Genomic DNA, 23,583 nt, shown 5'->3' with positions numbered 1-23,583 from the left:
CCTGCCGGCGATTCAGCGGCTTCTGCTGACGTCACGTTGATAGAGCAGTGGCTTCTCTTTTGCTCTGTTGACGGGGTGTGATTGCCGACATCATGCCGATTGACAGCCGGCTCCCCACTGCCTAACTGCGGGGAGCCAGCGGTCAATTAGCATGGCGTCAGCAGTCACTCCGCAGTGACGAAACAGCCTTGAAGAAGATCTGCTTTGTTGACGAGCAGCTGAACTGCTGGCAGGAGCGGACAGTGACCGTGCTGAGCCAGCGCTGGGTTGAACAGGCGGTCAGTTAGCAGCTACCTACCTGTTAGTTCTTACCCCCAGAGTAAAAAAAAAAATAGCCCTGGACACCCCCCCCTATAAAATGTACAAAAACAAATGCAGTTTCCTATGTTAAAAAATTGCAATTTATATGTAAAGATTGGATGCCATATAGTTGATCCATACGGCGTCTGTTTTTTTTTTATGCGCCCATAGACTTGAATAGGCGAGTCTCATCCAAAATCCAAAAGCAATCAGCGCGCTGAAATAGTTTTTCCCATTCAGTCCATGTAAAAAGTAAAACTGTCATCTGAACAGCCATATTGAATAACATTGGTCCGAGCGCTGTCAGTTATTTTTGCAGACAACACCGAGGCCAAAAATATTATCGTGTGAACATAGCCTGACTGTGAGATTCGACAGGCTGAAGACATTAACCCCTTCCTTGCTCTAACAACACCATGCTTAGCAACTTTACTGCAATGTCCGGAAGTAGTAGCGTAACATGCGGCTCATGGGCCCCAATGAAAATTCTCCAACAGGGCCCCTATTATAGGTCTAAAATAGTATTGGTCTTCTCATGTGGGCTACAGAGCCAGGGTACAACTGTAACCCCTGTGTGTACTCTGGCTTCCAGGCAAAGAGGAAATTTCCATAATCTCCTGTAAGAATTGCCAAAAATGGTCGCAGCTAAAGAATTCAGAAACTTTTAGGAAAATCAGCTCGTTGGAAAGGTTTTGTGTTTGAAATAGGTATGTACTGTCATCAGACGGTGCACAAATGTCCAAGTGTGCATTTGAGGGCAGTGAGCGGTGTTTTAAAGGGGTTGTCTAGGTTTGGCACAAAAATTTGCAGTCACTCTATGTGTGTGACTGCAGACATGTGAATCCTCCATAGTGCACTGTCAGGATTCTTCGGTGCCGACACTGGGGTTGTCATGTGGCAGCAAGTATGTGTTTTGCATTTTCTCGGACACATTCCGACTAGACGTGCACGGTGTTGCTCAATACAAGTGAATTGAGTGTGGCTGTGCATGTTTAGTTGGAATGTGGCCAGAAGTATGAATATAGAATATTTGCGGTCACATCACTGCCCGGAGAATCCATGATTTTTGGGCCAAACCTGGACAGTCTCCTTAAGGAGATGGTGTATAAATGTGGAAAGTGCGTGGCATCAAAAAGATGTGTGTCATTTGTAGAAATTTTCGGCAGCGCAATATCAATCCCACAACTGGCTGTAACAGTTGGCAAGTGTGCCCTATAGATGTTGGTCTTCCACAGATCCTACAAACTCATGGACACATATGAGACTGTAACTTCAGGCCGGGAGACCTGAGGTCAGCCCGGGCATTGTGGCCCATATACGTACCTTGAAATACGCCAGTCTGAACCAAGTCTAAAGCATGAAGAACAGCAGCTTAATTGCTGATAGGGGAAACGTTTTCCCATGCCCATGTGAAATCATTGATTGGCGCTGTGCACAACAGCGCCCCCTATTACCATATTATTAGGAAATATGATATTTAGTAATAATTCCACAATAGTTTCTCCACAGTTGCAGACACCCTTATCGGGCCTCATTAGTTTCTAATAGTGTATGAGGCTTTCCATGTGTTGTATTGTGGAAGGTTAATGTTTTGTGCAATGCGTTATTCTAATATAAAAAAAAAATAGGATAATCATTAAAAAACCATAAACAGGAACAAAGCCGTAAAACTGCAATAAGCCGAAGCTAAACTTTCCTAATGAGGCTCCTCTCCGGGGACCCAACCAATGCAGGACTGCTGAACGGGGATGAAATCCAGCTAATATTTTACATTTTTTCACACTGAAATATTTATTAGTTCGGATGATATTTTTTAAAGGGCTGAAGGCGAAATATAAACCTTGGGTCGCCTGCCGCTTCCTCCTCCAGCTTAGGCGCTGTAATTTTAGTTTCTTATCACAAACTAAGAATAAAGGAATTTCATATAGTACTTTTTCTTCTACCATGTTCACAATGTCTGCTTGCTGTGTGAAAATGGAAACGTCATGGTTTACATTGAGGATATGAAAAACTGTCATGAAAACGTGCTGCTCGCACAGGTCCGTGGCTCGGTCCCATGTCTATCCTACCATCTAAAGTGATTACAGCATCGGGGCTTCTTTCGGGTCAGTAAGGCTAAGTTCTCATGATGAGGTTTTGATGTCCCATGGTCACTCTTTACCATTGCATCTAAGGGGTTAAACTGGTGCAATCAGAGCTAGCTCAAATTGCACAATTGATGTCTGCTGTGTAAAACAGCTGGCACCCGCTGGGCAAGGAGCGGGCTCAGCGCATTAGACCACACTCCAAACAATTCATCTTGACTTCTGTCGTCCACACATAGCGGTGGCCAGGAGAAGTGGTCGGGATGCCAGACAAGGATGGGACGCCACTGCCAGAATTAAAAATGGTCACATTTTAGGTGGAGGCTCCTGTTACACATTTTGCAGTTATTGTTCTGTAGCTGAAGATACTCCTGACCCCACATGATCATCACATCACCAGGGACAGATTTATATAATTAAAGGTTCATATTCACTGACAGCCAGCAGAGGTTTTAAAATAATTAAGAAATTGATACAGAGCATTATTTGTTTCATTCTTACGATGAAGAACCTGTATTTTCGCTGAAACTGGAATACCCCTTTAAGTAAATCGCACTCAGTCAACCCTGAAACATGCACAATATCCATGTAGCTGAGAAATAATTACGACCTGCATAAGAATGAAGCAAACACGGACCCAGCTGCAAATACATATATTTTTGGCCTGAGAGATTGGCATCCTCAGCGGGTTTCATCATTTTCCACATTTGGCAATCATCTGAATAATAGATGAGGGGATCGCACTACTGTTCTGCTGCGCTAAGTTCTTAGATATCATTTTGGATATATTTTGGGAGCACCGCCTGGAATTGGAGGGCAGAGAATAAACGATGTATTATAGATGACGGCTCTTTCGTTTATGGCGACGTGTTTGGATAAAATAAAGATGATGGTGGTTTTCCTTTTGTGAATCTAGAAGAGCCGCTCAGCGCTCATGTTTTATGCATTCAAGGGATTAATAGTCACTTAGGAGGAAGGAAAAATGGAGCACGACTGCAGCGGACTCTTCTAATAACATAGGTCTTTATATTCTCCTCCTAAACTGACGGTGATCATGTATTTTAAAGGGTTATTTCCATTACTAAAACTCCATGCAGATTATGAGGGATCTGATCTCAGGGATCTCCACTGCGGGTGGTGCAGCTACCTCTCCTGTACAACAGGGAATTTTAGATCCCCATTCCTGTTGTACAGGAGAGGTAGTTGCACCCTCGTGGCATCACTCCATTCATTTTCCATGGAATAGCACCCAACTTTTTCTGGCAGTCCAATAGAGAATGAATGTATCAGTGGTGTGGATGTGCAGCCACTGCGCCATTCTGATGGGGCATGAGCTTTGGTCCTGTGATGGTTGTCCCACCATGTTAACCTGCACCTATTCATAGGACATGGATATGAAATGCCAGAATGAGGTCCTGGCTGCACATGGGCACTACTGGTTAATTCGGCCTCATAGGACTGCTGGAGAATAGAGATGAGCGAACCCGAGCTGGAAAGTTTAGGGTTCATACCGGACACCCAATGTCTGGTGCTCGACTCCGAACACGGACTTCTCCCAGAAGTTTGTTTTAGTGTTCAGTGTTCCGAGAGAGAGACCTTTAAAAGCATCAAAGTTTGGATCCCCTTTGACTTGTATGAGGTTCGGGTTCAAGTTTGGATAGAGTTCTGGTACCCGAACCGAACTTTGAACTAAAGTTTGGTGGAACCTGATCATCCATGGCTCATCCCTACTGGAGAACACTGAGGACAGTGCTTGGCTATCTCCAGCAGGTCCATGGAGGAAGAATGGAGTGGTGTTTAGTGCTCCATTCTCACCGGGCTTTACAAAGCCTTGTAATTGTTTCATTGATGGGACTCATAAAGTGTGGCCGAAGACCACACAATTGCACCATTAAAGTGAATATAGTCACCTTGTGATCAGCAAATCTGCTGTTTATTGCAGCCTTAGTCGTCTTGGCTGCAATATGAAAAACCTAAAATTGCTACAATTAAATCATCGACAAGTTGCTATTGCTGGAAGTTATTTTTACATCTCCAATGATTATGGCAGCACGGACACTTCTTTACTTCATCTACCTAGACGATGACATGGTCACAGATATGGACACACAGTGCACCATTAATAGTTACCATACCTATCCATGTGAACAGCCGCCAGACACTGTCAATCGTGCCTGTGACCATACAATTGAGGGCCAGACAGAAAGGTATTCAGCGCCGCATGTGGCCCCTCGGATGCAGGTTGTGCACCCCAACTTTAAATAGTACTGCCAAGTAAGTGCTGGTGAATATTATAATGGGTCATTTCTATTGCTATCAGCGAATTTGTTCTGCTTCAAGCAGATTTCTTGCTGCTGTTTCTTTTGTGGAAGCAGATGAAGATGAGAGTCCTTGAACGCTGCATAAAATTTATGTTGGCAGAAGCAGGATAGGGAAGATCATGAAATTGCATGAGTCGGCACAAGGGATAGTTTAACCTTCTGAACCATCACACCGTTGTATCTAATAAATAAGTCTAGAAGATGAAAGACTTTGTATGTGCAGATGTGTCCAACTGAGTCAGAACTTGGATCCAGGGGAGAAAAGATACAATGTGACAGCTAAATGCAAAGAAAAGTTCTGTCACTTTCTTATACACTTTGTCTTTCATTGCAATTTTCTAAATATTTGCTTCCTATTATATAATAATAATATTTATGGGCTGAAACCTCCTCCTGCTCACACAAATGCTGGGCTTGTTACAATGTATCAGTGCAGATAAACTGGTGTCAATGACTGAAGAAAATCTGTGTAAGGCCTCTTTCACACGTCCGTGTTTCCTGTACGACTGGTGGCGATTTCCACATGTACCGGAGACACTGACACACGTAGACCCATTCAAATCTATGGGTCTACGCACATGTCAGTGTGTTTCCACGGACCATATGTCCATTTGCTCCACACTCTGACATGTCCGTTTTTTGTGGATGCACGGTCCGCAAAAGTGTCTCACGCTGAACACACACGGATGACATCAGTGTGTCATCAGTGTGACATGGACCGCCGTCTGGGAATCAGTGTACCGTTAGCACTGTTCCCAAGCGCAGGGTGCTGAACACTGCCCTCATCATGGTTCTCTGCCGGCGATGTGATCAGCACCAGCAGGGACAATGATGAGAGTATTAGTAGTCTTCTTCCGCAGTGTACCTGTGTAAAAATAAGATTAAAATAATAAAATCCTTATACTCTCATGTCCTAAGTGTCCCCCGCTGTAATCCTCTGACCGCTGATGCCGGGGAGAATGAGCCGCTCCAGCGAGCGGGCCCCGGAGCTGCACTAAACTCAGGAGCGGTGTCCGTCACTCAGTGAGCTCAGCGCAGCTCCGGGCCCCACTTGCTGGAGCGGGTCATTCTCCCCGGTGTCATCAGTCAGAGGATTACAGCAGGGGACATCTTCGGACGTGTGAAACCGGCCTTACTGTGGGGTTTAGCTCATTGACAAAAGAGTTACTTTCCTGCCCTACATCGAACTGATCTGGTCAAACAGAGGCCCTTGATTCATCAAGACTGGCGTTTTGCACTCCAGTTTCAATAAAGGGAGTGCTTCTTAATTAATTTGGTGCATCATTTAGCTGCCATGCCCACTGAAAGAAATGTATGACAGTTGGACTGGAGTACTTTTCCGTCCTAGTGTACCCCACTTTTGTGAAATTGTTAGAGCCCCATCTCAAGCAAGCTCCATCAACTTTTCAAAAAGTTATCTAAGCTTGGGGGTACGCCAAAATCTTTGCAGAGCTACGAGTTGCTGAAAAATTTTCTAAGCTATCCTCCAGTTTGACACCGGATTTCTAACACCCAGCACCTGAGAAGTCATTCCAGCTCTGATTCTGCTTTTAGGGATTGCAAACATTGCACCTCCTCCAATGGTTTTCTGATTTTGAGTGGGGATTCCTGCAATCAAATGTTATTAATGTGGGAAGCAGGTAACACTAATCTACAGCTCACCAACACATCGGATGTGACACTACATGCAAAACCTGCAGTTGTGATATCCCACTATCATGCTTCTGGGTTCGAACCATTGAGCCTGTGTTTTGTGGTCTGCTTCTGTGTCCACCAAGCCACAGCAGACACCTTTTCTCCAGGTGTTTAGGTCCTGTTATTCTGTCTGCAGTCTGTTTAGCATAGCACAGGTGGTTTCATTTGTCTGCCTTATCACCTTTTGGGTGCGGCTTTATTTCTGTCCCCCTGCTGGTATTTCCTGCTGGTGATAGTCTCTTGTGTATGTTCAGCCACTGTGCTGTAGCTTAAAGCCAGTCAGTGAAATTCCAGCTAGGGTTTTTCTCCTTGCTGTTTCTGTTTTTTATTGCGCACCTACCTTCTGTTTCTTTTTAGGAAGTAGGCTGTATATTTACTTTACGTTATACTTTATTTTGTATTTGGTGGCTTGTTTTGCTCACTCTGTGATCTTTACCTTTTTCAGCACTCGTTCTCTTTTGTAGTTAATTCACACTCTGCTCTGTCCTCCGATTCTTTAGGAAGAACATGCTTGATGGCCTTTCAAGCAGCATAGGTTTGAGCCGCCATGTTTTAGTCTGTGGTTAGGGCGATCTCTGCTCAAGCAGGAACCACTTGGGAATGCGGGATCAGGATCTCTAGTCTGTACAGGATCCGGCAGGTTCAGTTCCAGTATTTTAGATTTACCTATTATCCCGAGTGAGTAGCTACACTAGCATAACACCCACTCGCTCTACTACACATGACTGCAGAATCAAACTACACAGGGATTGTTTATAGTCTGTAACCATGGCCAAAAATAAGTCTGCGTTGAAGCTGTAGACACAAAATGGCTGGAGATTTATTTTTTGCATATTTTTAATTTCTTTATAAAACAAATAAACAAGACATTCCTAGAGAAACTAAGAACAACATATGTATAATATTTGTCAACCTTTTAGTAAGCAAAAAGGAAAAATATATAACCACTTAAACAGTAACTGAATTAAAAAGGAAAGGAAAGATAAACTCACATCTAGTATATTATTATTACATATGGCCAAAGTAAAAAGGCGATGTTCTTCATGAGATGTTTCTAGCAAATTTTGTCTCATGAGAATATAATAAAAAGTAAATAATCCAGGATGTTTGAGTCTAAAAAAGAAAACCATCTGTTCAAAATTTGGATTTTCTTATCTAACCTCTCCACTATTATTGCTCCTTTTTTTCAATTCTTTCACATATTTCATTAAGCCATTTCTTAATACATGGTGTTCTATTGTCTTTCCAATATCTCACAATTAATACTTTGTCCACATTGATAGTAGGAAAAGTAAGGGGGGAGGTTATAGCCGCTATAAAAGTTTTAATAATAATACATTTTGATATTTTCAATGTAACACTGAATAATAATGAACAATCTAATACTTTTTGATATTCTAAAGGATTCCAATCCTTTTTGAAGAGGTATAATTAATATATCACCTCTTCCTAAGCCTCTCTATTTGCAAACTTACACAGGAGTTGTCCAGGACTTTTTTTCCCTTACTATGGGCTTAAAAACTGACAGGTCGTTGCTAGTTACCTAACTGGTCTACCCAGCATCGGGTCAGAGCGGTCATAGACTGCTCCTGCCGGCAATTGAGCTGCTCCATGTCAACAGAGAAGCTTTTCTTCTTCCAGGTCTGCCCTTTTGACATGGCTTGACTACAGATGTCATGCTGACAACTGGCTCCCCGCAGCTAGGCAGTGGGGAGCCGCCTAACAGCACGACATTGGCAGTCACGCTCCATCAACAAAGCAAGTGCAAGAGAAGCTGCAGCTCTGTCGATGTGACGGCAGTGGAAGCCGCTGAATTGCTGACAAACAGGCAATCCCTACATGTGTCACAGCTGTGTAACAGCCGCGACACATGCAGCCATGGCGGCTAAAACTGAAATGTCGAGCACGCTGAAACTACTCGGCGAGTAGCCAAGCGTGCTCGTTTAAAGGGTTAAACGACCACGCTCGCTCATCACTAGTAAACAACACCTGAACTTTTACATAGAATTAATCCTTAATGTTCTTCAGTATACTGGAGATGTGAAAAAGAAGTAGGGATTTATTTACATATCTGGCTACATTCTAATCATATCAAATTATTTTGGCTCAAGATTGAGCAAATTATAAACTATATGAATCAAACAAATGTCCATTTAACAGAGACATCAATTATACTAAAGCTATTCGATATTCAAACAGAAGATACGATTGGAGATTTTTAATCACCACTACTTGCAATATAAACTTTCTGGTGGAACTGCCAGTATAGCAATTCCTTGTTTTCATCTGTAGAGTTTAGCTCTATTTCAGGGGGGGTTTCCTAAAATGCAGCATTTTATTATATAGTGATAGTACTACTGCAAGCTGTTTTATTCTGTACTCTGCGCATAAAGAGAGCCAAGCAATGAACACCTGCAATTTTGTTTCCATCCATTATCAATTTCCAGATCTCTCCTTGCTGTCAGTGATTGGGAGCATCCTTGTTCACATATATTTTTGAAAACCTAATTTAAAGAGGTTTCCCAGGATAATCATTTATGCAATATCAAGTAGGAGCTGCTGGCTAAACAACGACTGTCCGCCACATGAAGGCAGAGAATTAAAGTCTATTCTGTTCTATGTCTTTCTAAATGTACTTTGTGTTTAATTTTCAAGATCTCCGCTTGCTGGAAACTTTCTTCTTTATATCCAGAGACTGAAAAAGTTTCCAAATTTACTAATTCTCACAGATGATTGTTTGCTACAATTGCATCCAGTCTTCCAGATTTTACAGTGAGTGCATTTGATCTGCATTGATACATTGTAGCAAAGAGAGATATTCATGTCGGATACATTGTATCTCACAGAAAGCCACAGACTAGGGAACTTGTGCTTGTGAGAAGCTTCAGGTTTTCCTCAGCTGAATCTTTTCAGGAATATTTTCAATTGCTGACAACAAGTAGAGAAGATCTTAAAAATGCTGAAAATATTGGTCAACAAACTACAAAAGTTGCAACTTGTTCACACACCTGCAGAAAATATTATATGGGTGTATCAGGAATCATGGAAAATTCCCCTTTGCTAAAAGGAAGTGATTCCAGTGATGGTTGCTGTATTATGGGATTGCTAGTTTTGCAGTTGCCCCAGCTATTCTTTGATATGTGAAACCATCATTCTTGTATGAGCCGCAGGTATAACGATCTTATGTGAACACATAAAGGATTGTTGTCGTGTCTCTGTATTGGATAATGAGCTGTCGTTTTTGGCACGCAGCTCTCCTCTCCACGCTTATGTCTGCTTTGTTAACAATCTTTCAGGCTTATTTCCCTACTGATGTAAGTGTTCTCTGCTGCGTTCTGCTGAGATGGCAGCATATGTCGGCACAGTATGGTTAGTGTGTATTTTACTCAAGAGAGGGAGGCGATTATATATGATTGCACCCTCTGTAGATGCCTCCCCTTCCATTCAGGCTGTAATGCTATGTGAAGTTACAAATTGTTTTTTTCGCCATTGCATACGCTTCTCAGCAAGGTCATGTCCTGCAGACTGTTATGGTACATACATACCATTAATGGGCACTCTGTAATCATTATAGTGCACCTGTCCATTCATACAAAATCTGCAGAGAAGCATGGTCTTGATGCTCTTATCCCCCACAATAAGGTAAAACTGCTTCTGGAGTACATACCAGTCTAATATGTCCAGAAATTGTCTGAATTCTCATAATCTGTAATTTTCCATCCATAGTTTTTTAAGTAGGGTGTTCGCTTTTTATATGCATTTTGCCAGCACTATAGGTGCTGGAACTTACTTTTCCTCGCTTCCTAGTATGCATTGCTCCTGCCATTGTCCAGTGGCTTGCCTGCTCCAAACTGCTCTCACATCTTTAATATACCTGTATTCTTGACAGGCGAGAGAGGTAACCGGATTGGAAGTGTTCCTGCGCTCTCTGGAATTATGACACGAGTTATAGTAGGATAATTATTTATCTACTATTACTAGTGTCATAATTCTAGAGAGCGCAGGAACACTTCCAATCCAGTTACCTTTATTAATATTTTATGGAAGCTTCTGCATCTGATCTTTAGGCTCTTTAAGTGTTGTGTCTCACACAACCTTACAACATGAGCGATTTTACCTTTATTCATCACACTTTTAACCTGGATAAGGATCTATTGCGCTCTTGCATTTCTTCACAGACAAGAGAGGAGATAGCAACAGAGAGACATAGATCTGCCCAACCTTCTGCAGAGACAAAGACCCACCCATCACTTCCTGTAGAGAGACAAAGACCCACCACATGCTGTAGATACAAAGACCTGCCTTCCACTTCCTGTAGAGTGAAAAAGACTCACCACCTCTTCCTGTAGACAAAAACCCACCCACAACTTCCTGTAGAGAGATAATGACCCACTCATCTCTTCCTGTAGAGAGACACAGACTCACCTACCACTTCCTGTAGAGAGACAGACTCACCCACCACTTCCTGTAGAGAGACAGACTAAGCCACCACTTCCTGTAAAGAGACAAACTCACCCACCACTTCCTGTAGAGAGACAAGGACCCACCCATCATTTCCTGTAGAGAGACAATGACTCACCAATCACTTCCTGTAGAGAGACAAAGACTCACCTACCACTTCCTGTAGAGAGACAAAGACTCACCCACCACTTCCTGTAGAGAAATTACCCACTTATCACTTCCTGTAGACATAAAGACCCACCCACCACTTCCTGTAGAGAGACAGACTCACCCACCACTTCCTGTAGAGAGACAGACTCACCCACCACTTCCTGTAGAGAGGCAGACTAAGCCACCACTTCCTGTAAAGAGACAGACTCACCCACCACTTCCTGTAGAGAGACAAGGACCCACCCATCATTTCCTGTAGAGAGACAATGACTCACCAATCACTTCCTGTAGAGAGACAAAGACTCACCTACCACTTCCTGTAGAGAGACAAAGACTCACCCACCACTTCCTGTAGAGAAATTACCCACTTATCACTTCCTGTAGACATAAAGACCCACCCACCACTTCCTGTAGAGAGACAGACTCACCCACCACTTCCTGTAGAGAGACAGACTCACCCACCACTTCCTGTAGAGAGGCAGACTAAGCCACCACTTCCTGTAGAGAGACAGACTCACCCACCACTTCCTGTAGAGAGACAGACTCACCCACCACTTCCTGTAGAGAGACAGACTCACCTACCACTTCCTGTAAAGAGACAGACTCACCCACCACTTCCTGTAGAGAAATGACCCACTTATCACTTCATGTAGACATAAAGACCCACCCACCACTTCTTGTAGCGTGACAAAGGCTCATCCACCACTTCCTGTAGAGTGACAAAGACCCCCCCATCACTTCCTATAAATTCCAACAATTTATGTTTTCAGTGATCAAAAAATTAAAGGAAATGGTCACTGTTGGTACAATTTTTTTAAAACTTAAATGCATATATTTAGGACTAAAAATCATTTTTGCAATTAGGTTCATTAAAGGGAATCTGTCACGCCCTGGGAGATTTGAGACCTCTACTATGGTCACACAGGTTATAGAAAACTGAATCTATACTTACCTGTATGGCCCATAGTAGAGGTTTGCTTGCAGTGAAATGGAGTTTTATAAAATCTGTTTTCACATACTTGGTGTCCCCCGGACGCCATAAATCCCCGCCTATCTGCTTATTTAGCATGTTCCCCCCCTCCCCTTCACGTCACAGGGCCCTGTGACGTGCACCAGTCTAACTCATTTCCTGCGCATGCGCAATGCGACGCTCAGATCAGGAGCCCTTTGTTTCCTCCCGGCCCGTTTGTCTCTGCACTGTTCTGTAGTGTTCTGGTGCGCCGGAAAGCCTGCACATCAGAACACTGTGGAAGAATGCAGAGAATTCCTAGAATTTCCTGATCTACCGCACTATTAGGAATATATTACCCTTTATTTTTGCTTTAGAAGTCTCTTTACTACGTGTGGATCAGTTCTATTCATCTCCTAGGAATAATTATTCACAGGATTAGTGAGTGGGGTCTATATCTTCTTGCACTTGCATATAATTTTGATAGCACCCATACCACCCATCCTGGGCCAGCTTATTTAAGTGGATTGGCAGTTTTATTATGTCAGGAGTTTCCCTTTAATTTTAGGAACCTCCTTCAGATATAATTTGACTGTTGTTTTGCATTCCACTGAGCTAGAAGGAATTATTGCTGTGTTTCCAACCCTTGTTTTGGAGTTATTTTACCCTTTCTTTTTCATGAATTATTTTTATTATTGTAATTAATAAAATAAAATTTGGTATATTTTAATATATACGTGTTGGAGTCTCTTCTTATCTGGCGGTTATATGCCGCAACAGATCATGTTGTGTTCAGCATTTTGAAGTGTCTGACGTTACATTTTGGACAAATGAGAGTAATGGAGTCGTATATCAGTCTTAATAAATTCTCCAAAGTATTTGAATAAAGTGCCCGAAATTTTCATTTATCCAGTAATTAAAGGGGTTGTCCACGACTTAGATATTCACAACCAATCCTTAGGATAGGTAATCAGTATCAGGTCAGTGGGAATTCAACACCCAGAACACCCACTGATCAGCTGTTTGCAGGTCCTGAAAGTAAACAGTGGACAGAGCTAAAACAGCACAGCACCCTAGTGGTCATTCTTGGGTACTGCAGCTCAGATCACATTCACTTCAATAGGAGCTGTAGTTTTAGTTTAGCAGCAGGATGGAAAAACAACATCACACATTTTTTCTATCCATAGATCTTTCACTGTGAGTCTCTGCATTTATTCCCAGCATTAAATTTAGAAAGTTACAGTTCTAAGAATAACTCAGAAAGGTAGAAGACAGAACAGCAACAATTCAATTACCCCAGAAGCCGGCATGTTCTGTCCATGCAGATTGATCACAGTCTGGAACAACACGCAGTTTCCCAACAAACAGCAGATCCGAGCCCATGCATATTTCATAGTGGAAACTCACAGCAATGGTGGATATAAGGCAGAATGGAATTTAAAGGGGAAGTGACATATTAACACTATAGGAATTTAATTAAAAAGTGCATTTCTGTGTACCTATTTGCATCTCAATATTCTATAGACTGTTTCCTCCCCTCTCTTGGAGGCAGACCGTTGTAGGCAACCCCTCACAGAACATAAGTGTATGTTGCATACATTTTAATTTAAAAGGCTTGTCTGCCAATGCTGATGCAATTCTGCATGATGATATGTGCGCCGGCAGATACCTGCTGGGACATGTGCACGATCAGCAGCTATTTTCCACCTGCCCTATTCATTCTGGCCGGTATCTCCCAAACCAACGTTACCAGGGTCGGTAATTTCCCAATGTGTTAGTGACCACCCATAAGGGTACGAGCATGTGGGACGGATACACAACGGATATTGTATCCAGAAAATCTGCTGCGGATTACAGCATTGTGCATGAAATCTCATCCACACGCTGCTGAGAAAATTCCCAATGAAAAAAACGGTGCCTCGAATTTGACAGTTTTAGCACTAAAAAATCTGCAGTCACAAGAACACACCAACTGTAATTGTGGGGCTTTTGTTGTAAAAATTCTCTGGATGTAAAATCCACAGCAGAGATCAACTTCCGCTGCAGAATTTCTGGATGAGATTTTGTAAAATCTCATGCACAATGCTGGGACTGTAATCCGCTGCGGATTTTCCATCCTGGAAAACTTTGTAAGGAACATATTCTTATGGTAGAACTCAGTGAATTTCCATTAGAACCTACAGAAATATTAATCCTGATTTTGTTTTTCCTGTTTCTATGTAAATGTTACCCTCTGAGTGTGACTATGGCAGAAGGAATGATACTGTTATTGCAGAGGTAGTTGTCATCTGATGACCGATGGCGGCTACAGAGGACGCTAAAGTCTCTATTCTACTGCAGGCTTTCCTGTCTCCTCGGAACTGTGCGTGGATGAGCCCCCCGTGCAGCTGGTATGTAAGGTGCCCTGCAGTCTGGACTGTGTCATCAGCGAATGGTCGGACTGGTCGCCGTGCTCCAGGTCGTGTTCTACTAAAAATGCAGAAGGGAAGCAAAGCAGAACCAGGTCAATCCTCGCCTACCCTGGAGAAGGTGTGTGTCCAGCAGTGCTCTGCGAATGGGCACCTGTGTGCACGTCGAGGGAAGAAGTGTCAGGCATGATGAATATCAAAATAGCAGGTCCTTTGGCAGTTATTAATACCATTGCCTATTAGGAAAACAGTCATGATTGACCAAGGAGAACCTACATGAATACCGAGGGGGTCAAAAAGTTTAGCCATTAGTTGAGAACATAGTTATCCAAAGTGTATTTCCATCTTTAGTGGCTCTCCAGAAGGTGGTCCTGGGTGGCGGACCCTCCTCTGTGGTGTTCCATTACAGCTTACATGGCAAACTTTTCAGAATAACTTTATGGGTTAACATTTTTCCCTAGCCATGCCCTCTTTTTTTCCAGCCATGCATCGTGAACACCCGTTTTTGTCTTGTCGACGTCCCTTAAATGTATGTTTGGGCAATTTTGAATATGTGTCCCCCCCTGGAACCTGGAACACCAGGGGACCACCAAATCCTTCCATAACCTCCCAGAAAGGAAGTTTTGGAAAGATTTGGCAGCCACCAAATGCTTTTGAATAGTTGGAAAGTTTGCACTTTAAGGTAGAAGGAGAGGAGTTTTTCTGAGAGTTGCAACTTTAAAAAGGACGATTTAAAGGAATTCTTCCAAAATACATTTTTTGGCTTAAACTGGAATTCACAGACACGATGGAATCTGCTGCATTCTAATCTACGTAACACAATGATCTCATTCCTCGTCCGCTGCAGGTGGAAAGCTCTGTCCTTCAAACCAAGCCTTGTATGAGTATCGATTGTGCAACGACCATCCCTGCTCGACATTTTACTGGGAGGCATCACCATGGGAACCGTGCGCGGCAGACGTAAAGATAACACGAGCTAACGCCACCATCGGCTGGAACAGCGAGGCTGCATGTGGCCTGGGGGTGCAAAGCCGGAGAGTCTCCTGTATGAAGAGCCACGGAGGCCAAGTCACCAACAAAAGGTCATTTGCTAAATGTTAATGGAATGCAAAAAAAACCTCAAAAACTTGTTTACAATGTTTACAAAGAAATTCATTATCTGTGTGTAAGGCGTTTATACTGGAGATTTCATTTTTTGATTAAGATGTGAGCAGATTTACTAAATGTGAAGGGGCAGAGAACACTGAGGATGGACATAAGGAGAAGAGTGGGGGCTCCTGATACCGTCCATCTCATCATACAATTAAATTATATGTTCCTGCATCACCACTAGGGGGAGCTTATGATAGACAGACAGACAGACAGATAGACAGATAGATAGACAGATAGACAGATAGACAGATAGACAGACAGATAGACAGATAGACAGATAGGAATCTTGAGAATCTAGCTTTAACATTTGGCTTCTTTTATACTTTTTAGATGCCCAGAATCTACAAAACCAGAAACATTTCGGTCCTGCACTTTGCCTTGTGCTAAGGATTGTATTGTGACTTTATTTAGTGACTGGACTCCGTGCCCTAAAGCATGTCAGCCTGGTGAGTATATGTTTCTATAGCAGATTTTGTAATGGTCAGCTTTATAGCAGTTATATTCTTGTATACAGGGGCAGTATTATAGTCGCTATATTCTTGTACATAGAGGCAGTATTATAGTAGTTATATTCTTGTACATTTGTACATAGGAGCAGTATTATAGTAGTTATATTCTTGTACATAGGAGCAGTATTATAGTAGTTATATTCTTGTACATAGGGAGCAGTATTATAGTAGTTATATTCTTGTATATAGGAGCAGTATTATAGTAGTTATATTCTGTACACAGGGGGCAGTATTATAGTAGTTATATTCTTGTACATAGGAGCAGTATTATAGTAGTTATATTCTTGTACATAGGAGCAGTATTTTAGTAGTTATATTCTTGTACATAGGGGGCAGCATTATAGTAGTTATATTCTTGTACATAGGGGGCAGTATTATAGTAGTTATATTCTTGTACATAGGGGCAATATTATAGTAGTTATATTCTTGTACATAGGGGCAATATTATAGTAGTTATATTCTTGTACATAGGGGCAATATTATAGTAGTTATATTCTTGTACATTTGTACATAGGAGCAGTATTATAGTAGTTATATTCTTGTACATAGGAGCAGTATTATAGTAGTTATATTCTTGTACATAGAGGCAGTATTATAGTAGTTATATTCTTGTACATTTGTACATAGGAGCAGTATTATAGTAGTTATATTCTTGTACATAGGAGCAGTATTATAGTAGTTATATTCTTGTACATAGGGAGCAGTATTATAGTAGTTATATTCTTGTATATAGGAGCAGTATTATAGTAGTTATATTCTGTACACAGGGGGCAGTATTATAGTAGTTATATTCTTGTACATAGGAGCAGTATTATAGTAGTTATATTCTTGTACATAGGAGCAGTATTTTAGTAGTTATATTCTTGTACATAGGGGGCAGCATTATAGTAGTTATATTCTTGTACATAGGGGGCAGTATTATAGTAGTTATATTCTTGTACATAGGGGCAATATTATAGTAGTTATATTCTTGTACATAGGGGCAATATTATAGTAGTTATATTCTTGTACATAGGGGCAATATTATAGTAGTTATATTCTTGTATATAGGGAGCAGTATTATAGTAGTTATATTCTTGTACATAGAGTCAGTATTATAGTAGTTATATTCTTGTACATAGGGGGCAGTATTATAGTAGTTATATTCTTGTACATAGGGGCAATATTATAGTAGTTATATTCTTGTACATAGGGGCAATATTATAGTAGTTATAGTCTTGTACATAGGAGCAGTATTATAGTAGTTATATTCTTGTACATAGGGAGCAGTATTATAGTAGTTATATTCTTATACATAGAAGCAGTATTATAGTAGTTATATTCTTGTACATAGGGGGCAGTATTATAGTAGTTATATTCTTGTATATAGGGAGCAGTATTATAGTAGTTATATTCTTGTACATAGGAGCAGTATTATAGTAGTTATATTCTTGTACATAGGGGGTAGTATTATAGTAGTTATATTCTTGTATACAGGGGCAGTATTATAGTAGTTATATTCTTGTACATAGGAGCAGTATTATTGTAGATATATTCTTGTACATAGGAGGCAGTATTATAGTAGTTATATTCTTGTACATAGGATCAGTATTATAGTAGTTATATTCTTGTACATAGGAGCAGTATTATAGTAGTTATATTCTTGTACATAGGGGGCAGTATTATAGTAGTTATATTCTTGTACATAGGAGCAGTATTATAGTAGTTATATTCTTGTACATAGGAGGCAGTATTATAGTAGTTATATTCTTGTACATAGGGGCAGTATTATAGTAGTTATATTCTTGTACATAGGGGGCAGTATTATAGTAGTTATATTCTTGTACATAGGGGCAATATTATAGTAGTTATATTCTTGTACATAGGGGCAATATTATAGTAGTTATATTCTTGTACATAGGGGCAATATTATAGTAGTTATATTCTTGTATATAGGGAGCAGTATTATAGTAGTTATATTCTTGTACATAGAGTCAGTATTATAGTAGTTATATTCTTGTACATAGGGGGCAGTATTATAGTAGTTATATTCTTGTACATAGGGGCAATATTATAGTAGTTATATTCTTGTACATAGGGGCAATATTATAGTAGTTATAGTCTTGTACATAGGAGCAGTATTATAGTAGTTATATTCTTGTACATAGGGAGCAGTATTATAGTAGTTATATTCTTATACATAGAAGCAGTATTATAGTAGTTATATTCTTGTACATAGGGGGCAGTATTATAGTAGTTATATTCTTGTATATAGGGAGCAGTATTATAGTAGTTATATTCTTGTACATAGGAGCAGTATTATAGTAGTTATATTCTTGTACATAGGGGGTAGTATTATAGTAGTTATATTCTTGTATACAGGGGCAGTATTATAGTAGTTATATTCTTGTACATAGGAGCAGTATTATTGTAGTTATATTCTTGTACATAGGAGGCAGTATTATAGTAGTTATATTCTTGTACATAGGATCAGTATTATAGTAGTTATATTCTTGTACATAGGAGCAGTATTATAGTAGTTATATTCTTGTACATAGGGGGCAGTATTATAGTAGTTATATTCTTGTACATAGGAGCAGTATTATAGTAGTTATATTCTTGTACATAGGAGGCAGTATTATAGTAGTTATATTCTTGTACATAGGGGCAGTATTATAGTAGTTATATTCTTTGACATAGGAGCAGTATTATAGTAGTTATATTCTTGTACATAGGAGCAGTATTATAGTAGTTATATTCTTGTACATAGGAGCAGCATTATAGTAGTTATATTCCTGTACATAGGAGCAGTATTATAGTAGTTATATTCTTGCACATAGGGGGCAGTATTATAGTAGTTATATTCTTGTACATAGAGGCAGTATTATAGTAGTTATATTCTTGTACATAGGGAGCAGTTTTATAGTAGTTATATTCTTGTACATAGGGGGCAGTATTATAGTAGTTATATTCTTGTACATAGGAGCAGTATTATAGTAGCTATTTTCTTGTACATAGGGGGCAGTATTATAGTAGTTATATTCTTGTACATAGGGGCAGTATTATAGTAGTTATATTCTTGTACATAGGGGCAATATTATAGTAGTTATAGTCTTGTACATAGGAGCAGTATTATAGTAGTTATATTCTTGTACATAGGGAGCAGTATTATAGTAGTTATATTCTTATACATAGAAGCAGTATTATAGTAGTTATATTCTTGTACATAGGGGGCAGTATTATAGTAGTTATATTCTTGTATATAGGGAGCAGTATTATAGTAGTTATATTCTTGTACATAGGAGCAGTATTATAGTAGTTATATTCTTGTACATAGGGGGTAGTATTATAGTAGTTATATTCTTGTATACAGGGGCAGTATTATAGTAGTTATATTCTTGTACATAGGAGCAGTATTATTGTAGTTATATTCTTGTACATAGGAGGCAGTATTATAGTAGTTATATTCTTGTACATAGGAGCAGTATTATAGTAGTTATATTCTTGTACATAGGAGCAGTATTATAGTAGTTATATTCTTGTACATAGGAGCAGTATTATAGTAGTTATATTCTTGTACATAGGGGGCAGTATTATAGTAGTTAGATTCTTGTACATAGGAGCAGTATTATAGTAGTTATATTCTTGTACATAGGAGGCAGTATTATAGTAGTTATATTCTTGTACATAGGGGCAGTATTATAGTAGTTATATTCTTTGACATAGGAGCAGTATTATAGTAGTTATATTCTTGTACATAGGAGCAGTATTATAGTAGTTATATTCTTGTACATAGGGGGCAGTATTATAGTAGTTATATTCTTGTACATAGGAGCAGTATTATAGTAGTTATATTCTTGTACATAGGGGGCAGTATTATAGTAGTTATATTCTTGTACATAGAAGCAGTATTATAGTAGTTATATTCTTGTACATAGGAGCAGCATTATAGTAGTTATATTCCTGTACATAGGAGCAGTATTATAGTAGTTATATTCTTGCACATAGGGGGCAGTATTATAGTAGTTATATTCTTGTACATAGAGGCAGTATTATAGTAGTTATATTCTTGTACATAGGGAGCAGTTTTATAGTAGTTATATTCTTGTACATAGGGGGCAGTATTATAGTAGTTATATTCTTGTACATAGGAGCAGTATTATAGTAGCTATTTTCTTGTACATAGGGGGCAGTATTATAGTAGTTATATTCTTGTACATAGGGGCAGTATTATAGTAGTTATATTCTTGTACATTGGGGCAATATTATAGTAGTTATAGTCTTGTACATAGGAGCAGTATTATAGTAGTTATATTCTTGTACATAGGGAGCTGTATTATAGTAGTTATATTCTTATACATAGAAGCAGTATTATAGTAGTTATATTCTTGTACATAGGGGGCAGTATTATAGTAGTTATATTCTTGTATATAGGGAGCAGTATTATAGTAGTTATATTCTTGTACATAGGAGCAGTATTATAGTAGTTATATTCTTGTACATAGGGGTAGTATTATAGTAGTTATATTCTTGTATACAGGGGCAGTATTATAGTAGTTATATTCTTGTACATAGGAGAAGTATTATTGTAGTTATATTCTTGTACATAGGAGGCAGTATTATAGTAATTATATTCTTGTACATAGGAGCAGTATTATAGTAGTTATATTCTTGTACATAGGAGCAGTATTATAGTAGTTATATTCTTGTACATAGGAGCAGTATTATAGTAGTTATATTCTTGTACATAGGGGGCAGTATTATAGTAGTTATATTCTTGTACATAGGAGCAGTATTATAGTAGTTATATTCTTGTACATAGGAGGCAGTATTATAGTAGTTATATTCTTGTACATAGGGGCAGTATTATAGTAGTTATATTCTTTGACATAGGAGCAGTATTATAGTAGTTATATTCTTGTACATAGGAGTAGTATTATAGTAGTTATATTCTTGTACATAGGGGGCAGTATTATAGTAGTTATATTCTTGTACATAGGAGCAGTATTATAGTAGTTATATTCTTGTACATAGGGGGCAGTATTATAGTAGTTATATTCTTGTACATAGAAGCAGTATTATAGTAGTTATATTCTTGTACATAGGAGCAGCATTATAGTAGTTATATTCCTGTACATAGGAGCAGTATTATAGTAGTTATATTCTTGCACATAGGGGGCAGTATTATAGTAGTTATATTCTTGTACATAGAGGCAGTATTATAGTAGTTATATTCTTGTACATAGGGAGCAGTTTTATAGTAGCTATTTTCTTGTACATAGGGGGCAGTATTATTGTAGCACCCTGAGGATTCGGCTGCTACAGGGGTATTGCACCTCAACCCAGAGGTGTGATATTCCACTCCCGGGTAAGGATGGAGTGTGGAGCTGAGCTCAGTTAGCTGCATGCACTACACACATCCCATTTCCGGGGAACAGACCGACGGTACTCCCACCAGTTTATGTGCAGGTACGACAGTGTCTGTTCCTGGCTGGAGTGGGAGGGGGGTGGAACATCCCAGTAGTGTAGGGGCAGATAGGGGGAGCAGCCTGGGTAAAGCTAGGAGCTCATTGGGTGCTGGTCACCTGAGCTCACACATAGAGGGAGTATATAAGGTGGGAACCATCTTAGATCAGGGTCAGTCTGTCAGAGTTGAGTCAGAGAAGCAGAGCAGCTCAGCCAGCTCCAAGGCCAAGAGAGAGAGAGAGAGAGGAGAAAGAAGGACCCAGAGGGGGAGAAGAGGGAACTCCAAGAACCCAAAATTAGATCAGAGGGTGAAGAGTTGGCACAAGGGTACCGGATCCCAAGCTGGTGGAGGGCCCTAATCCTTAGCCAGAGACCGGAGGTCGTGGGCAGGATCTGCCACGACCACCCACTAAATCCACCCGGAAGGCAAACCAAGAATAGGGTCAGGGAACCCAGAGACAAGGGTTTACCAACAAGAGGCCCGAGGGAGCCGGACTTAGGTGGATCCCTGGTGGGGAAGGCCGGAGAGGAGGACAAGTCAGAAAGGGAGCTCAGGACCACACTCCGGAGTTGCCTGGGAGTTGACCGAGTCCAGGACCTGGTGGACGCAGCACGGCTTGGGTGGTCACTGCTGTACACAGTGACCCGAGCAACACCAGTAAGTAAAACCCTGGAACTGCATTTTATGCCTCTGAGTCTCCTTGCTGCACCTTCACAACCACCATCCTCCACGGCTGACCCCCTGAGGCTATACCCCTCCCGTTGGGGGTTATACTACCGCAGCTGCACACACACCACCAGCCTCAGCGGACCATCTTGCAGCGGCGGCCTTTTGACCGCAAATCAACGGGTGGCGTAGTCGACACTAATAACATCTATAAGGACTGCCGCACACTGAGTTTGACACCCTGGGCACGGACCGGGTCACAGCCACTCGGAGACTACAACCCCCATCTGATCCGGCTCCGGGTATCCCTAACAACATGGCCCAGGGGGCGCGTCAACTTTGGCGTAGTCGGCAGGATCACGTGCCCGCAACAACCGGGTACTGCGTGCCTGAAGAAAAGATCGCATTTACCTCAAAAAGAAGTCTCCCGCCAATTCCAGAGGGTCCCCGCCATCGGACGCCATCTCGAATCGGTTCCCGCCATTTGCCCGTCATCTGCGGTCTTTTCCCGCCGTCCGCGGAGTTTCCCGCCGCTGGGAGGCGGTTCCCGCCATCTGGGAGGGTTTCCCGCCTTGGCAGAGCGGACGCCATTATGGGCGTGCCAAAGGATGGCAAGATGCCACCTCCCATCGTGGGCCAGGACCGAAAATGGCGCCAAAAGTGGAAACCGCCCCCACCAGCAGAGACTGTGATGATTGATATGTCCATCAGCGTGAGAGAACTGCCCCTGGAACTGGCAATCACACAGTTGCCCCAGGACCGCCCTCGGGATGGGCGTAGACAGAACAAAAGAAAGAAGATGGGAGCAGCTTGGAGGAGTCTGGAGGAGAGTCCAGAGAGAACACACCCGGAGATGAAGGGAGAGTCAGGCAGCACCGACCCAGTGGTCAGGAGCCTGTTGCAGGTCGCCACTCCAGAAGGCCTGCTGGAGATCCTGGCGCAGCTCCCCGGAGATCGGGAGCGTGCACAGACCGCGTTGGAGGGCCTCGCACGGAGGATGGCCCGGGTGCAGCAGGAAACACTGGCGGAGTGGACTCGAGAGATGGCCCAGCAGGCTGGAGCCCGCCAGCGAAGCATGCCACCCGCAGCGAGGAGCAAGTCCACCTCTGAGGACGGCGAAGGAGGGACGACGGCCGGAGACGACGCCGCGGAGGGAGCCGAAGAGATAAAGGCAGGTAATGGGGACGACAGCATCCCGTGCCCAGAAGCCGTAAACCTGCCCCAGCTCCCCGTCGCAGAGCCTGAAGCCCCACTCACCGTTCCCGTAGCCGCTGCGTCATCGCTCCAAGCTAGGCCTCAAGCGGCCGGAGCCGCGGCCACGCCCCCTGCTACGTCACGCGCCTCAATCCAGAGCGCGGCCAAGCAGGAGACGCCACCGGCCTGGTCGCAAGGCCGAGTGCCCCCGGGCGCCGCAGTACCAACAGCGCCCCCTACCTCTGCCG

The 23,583-nt window shown here is 41.6% G+C and overlaps 1 protein-coding gene across 1 annotated transcript in view; it reads left to right on the top strand.

Moving 5' to 3' along the window:
* Positions 1 to 23,583, top strand: part of THSD7B (thrombospondin type 1 domain containing 7B) — a 760,515-nt gene that overhangs the window by 391,929 nt on the left and 345,003 nt on the right. The window contains exons 8-10 of the mRNA XM_073647255.1: positions 14,301 to 14,489; positions 15,216 to 15,450; positions 15,851 to 15,966. Of these exons, the coding sequence (XP_073503356.1) occupies positions 14,301 to 14,489; positions 15,216 to 15,450; positions 15,851 to 15,966 (540 nt within the window). The remainder of the gene's footprint in view (positions 1 to 14,300; positions 14,490 to 15,215; positions 15,451 to 15,850; positions 15,967 to 23,583) is intronic.

Source organism: Phyllobates terribilis, unplaced genomic scaffold (assembly GCF_046119375.1).
Source record: "Phyllobates terribilis strain yellow unplaced genomic scaffold, ASM4611937v1 Scaffold_9__5_contigs__length_417890890, whole genome shotgun sequence".
Classification (NCBI taxonomy): Eukaryota; Metazoa; Chordata; class Amphibia; order Anura; family Dendrobatidae; genus Phyllobates; species Phyllobates terribilis.
Note: the sequence above shows the minus strand (reverse complement) of the source record. Positions and strands in the feature narration are given on the sequence as shown.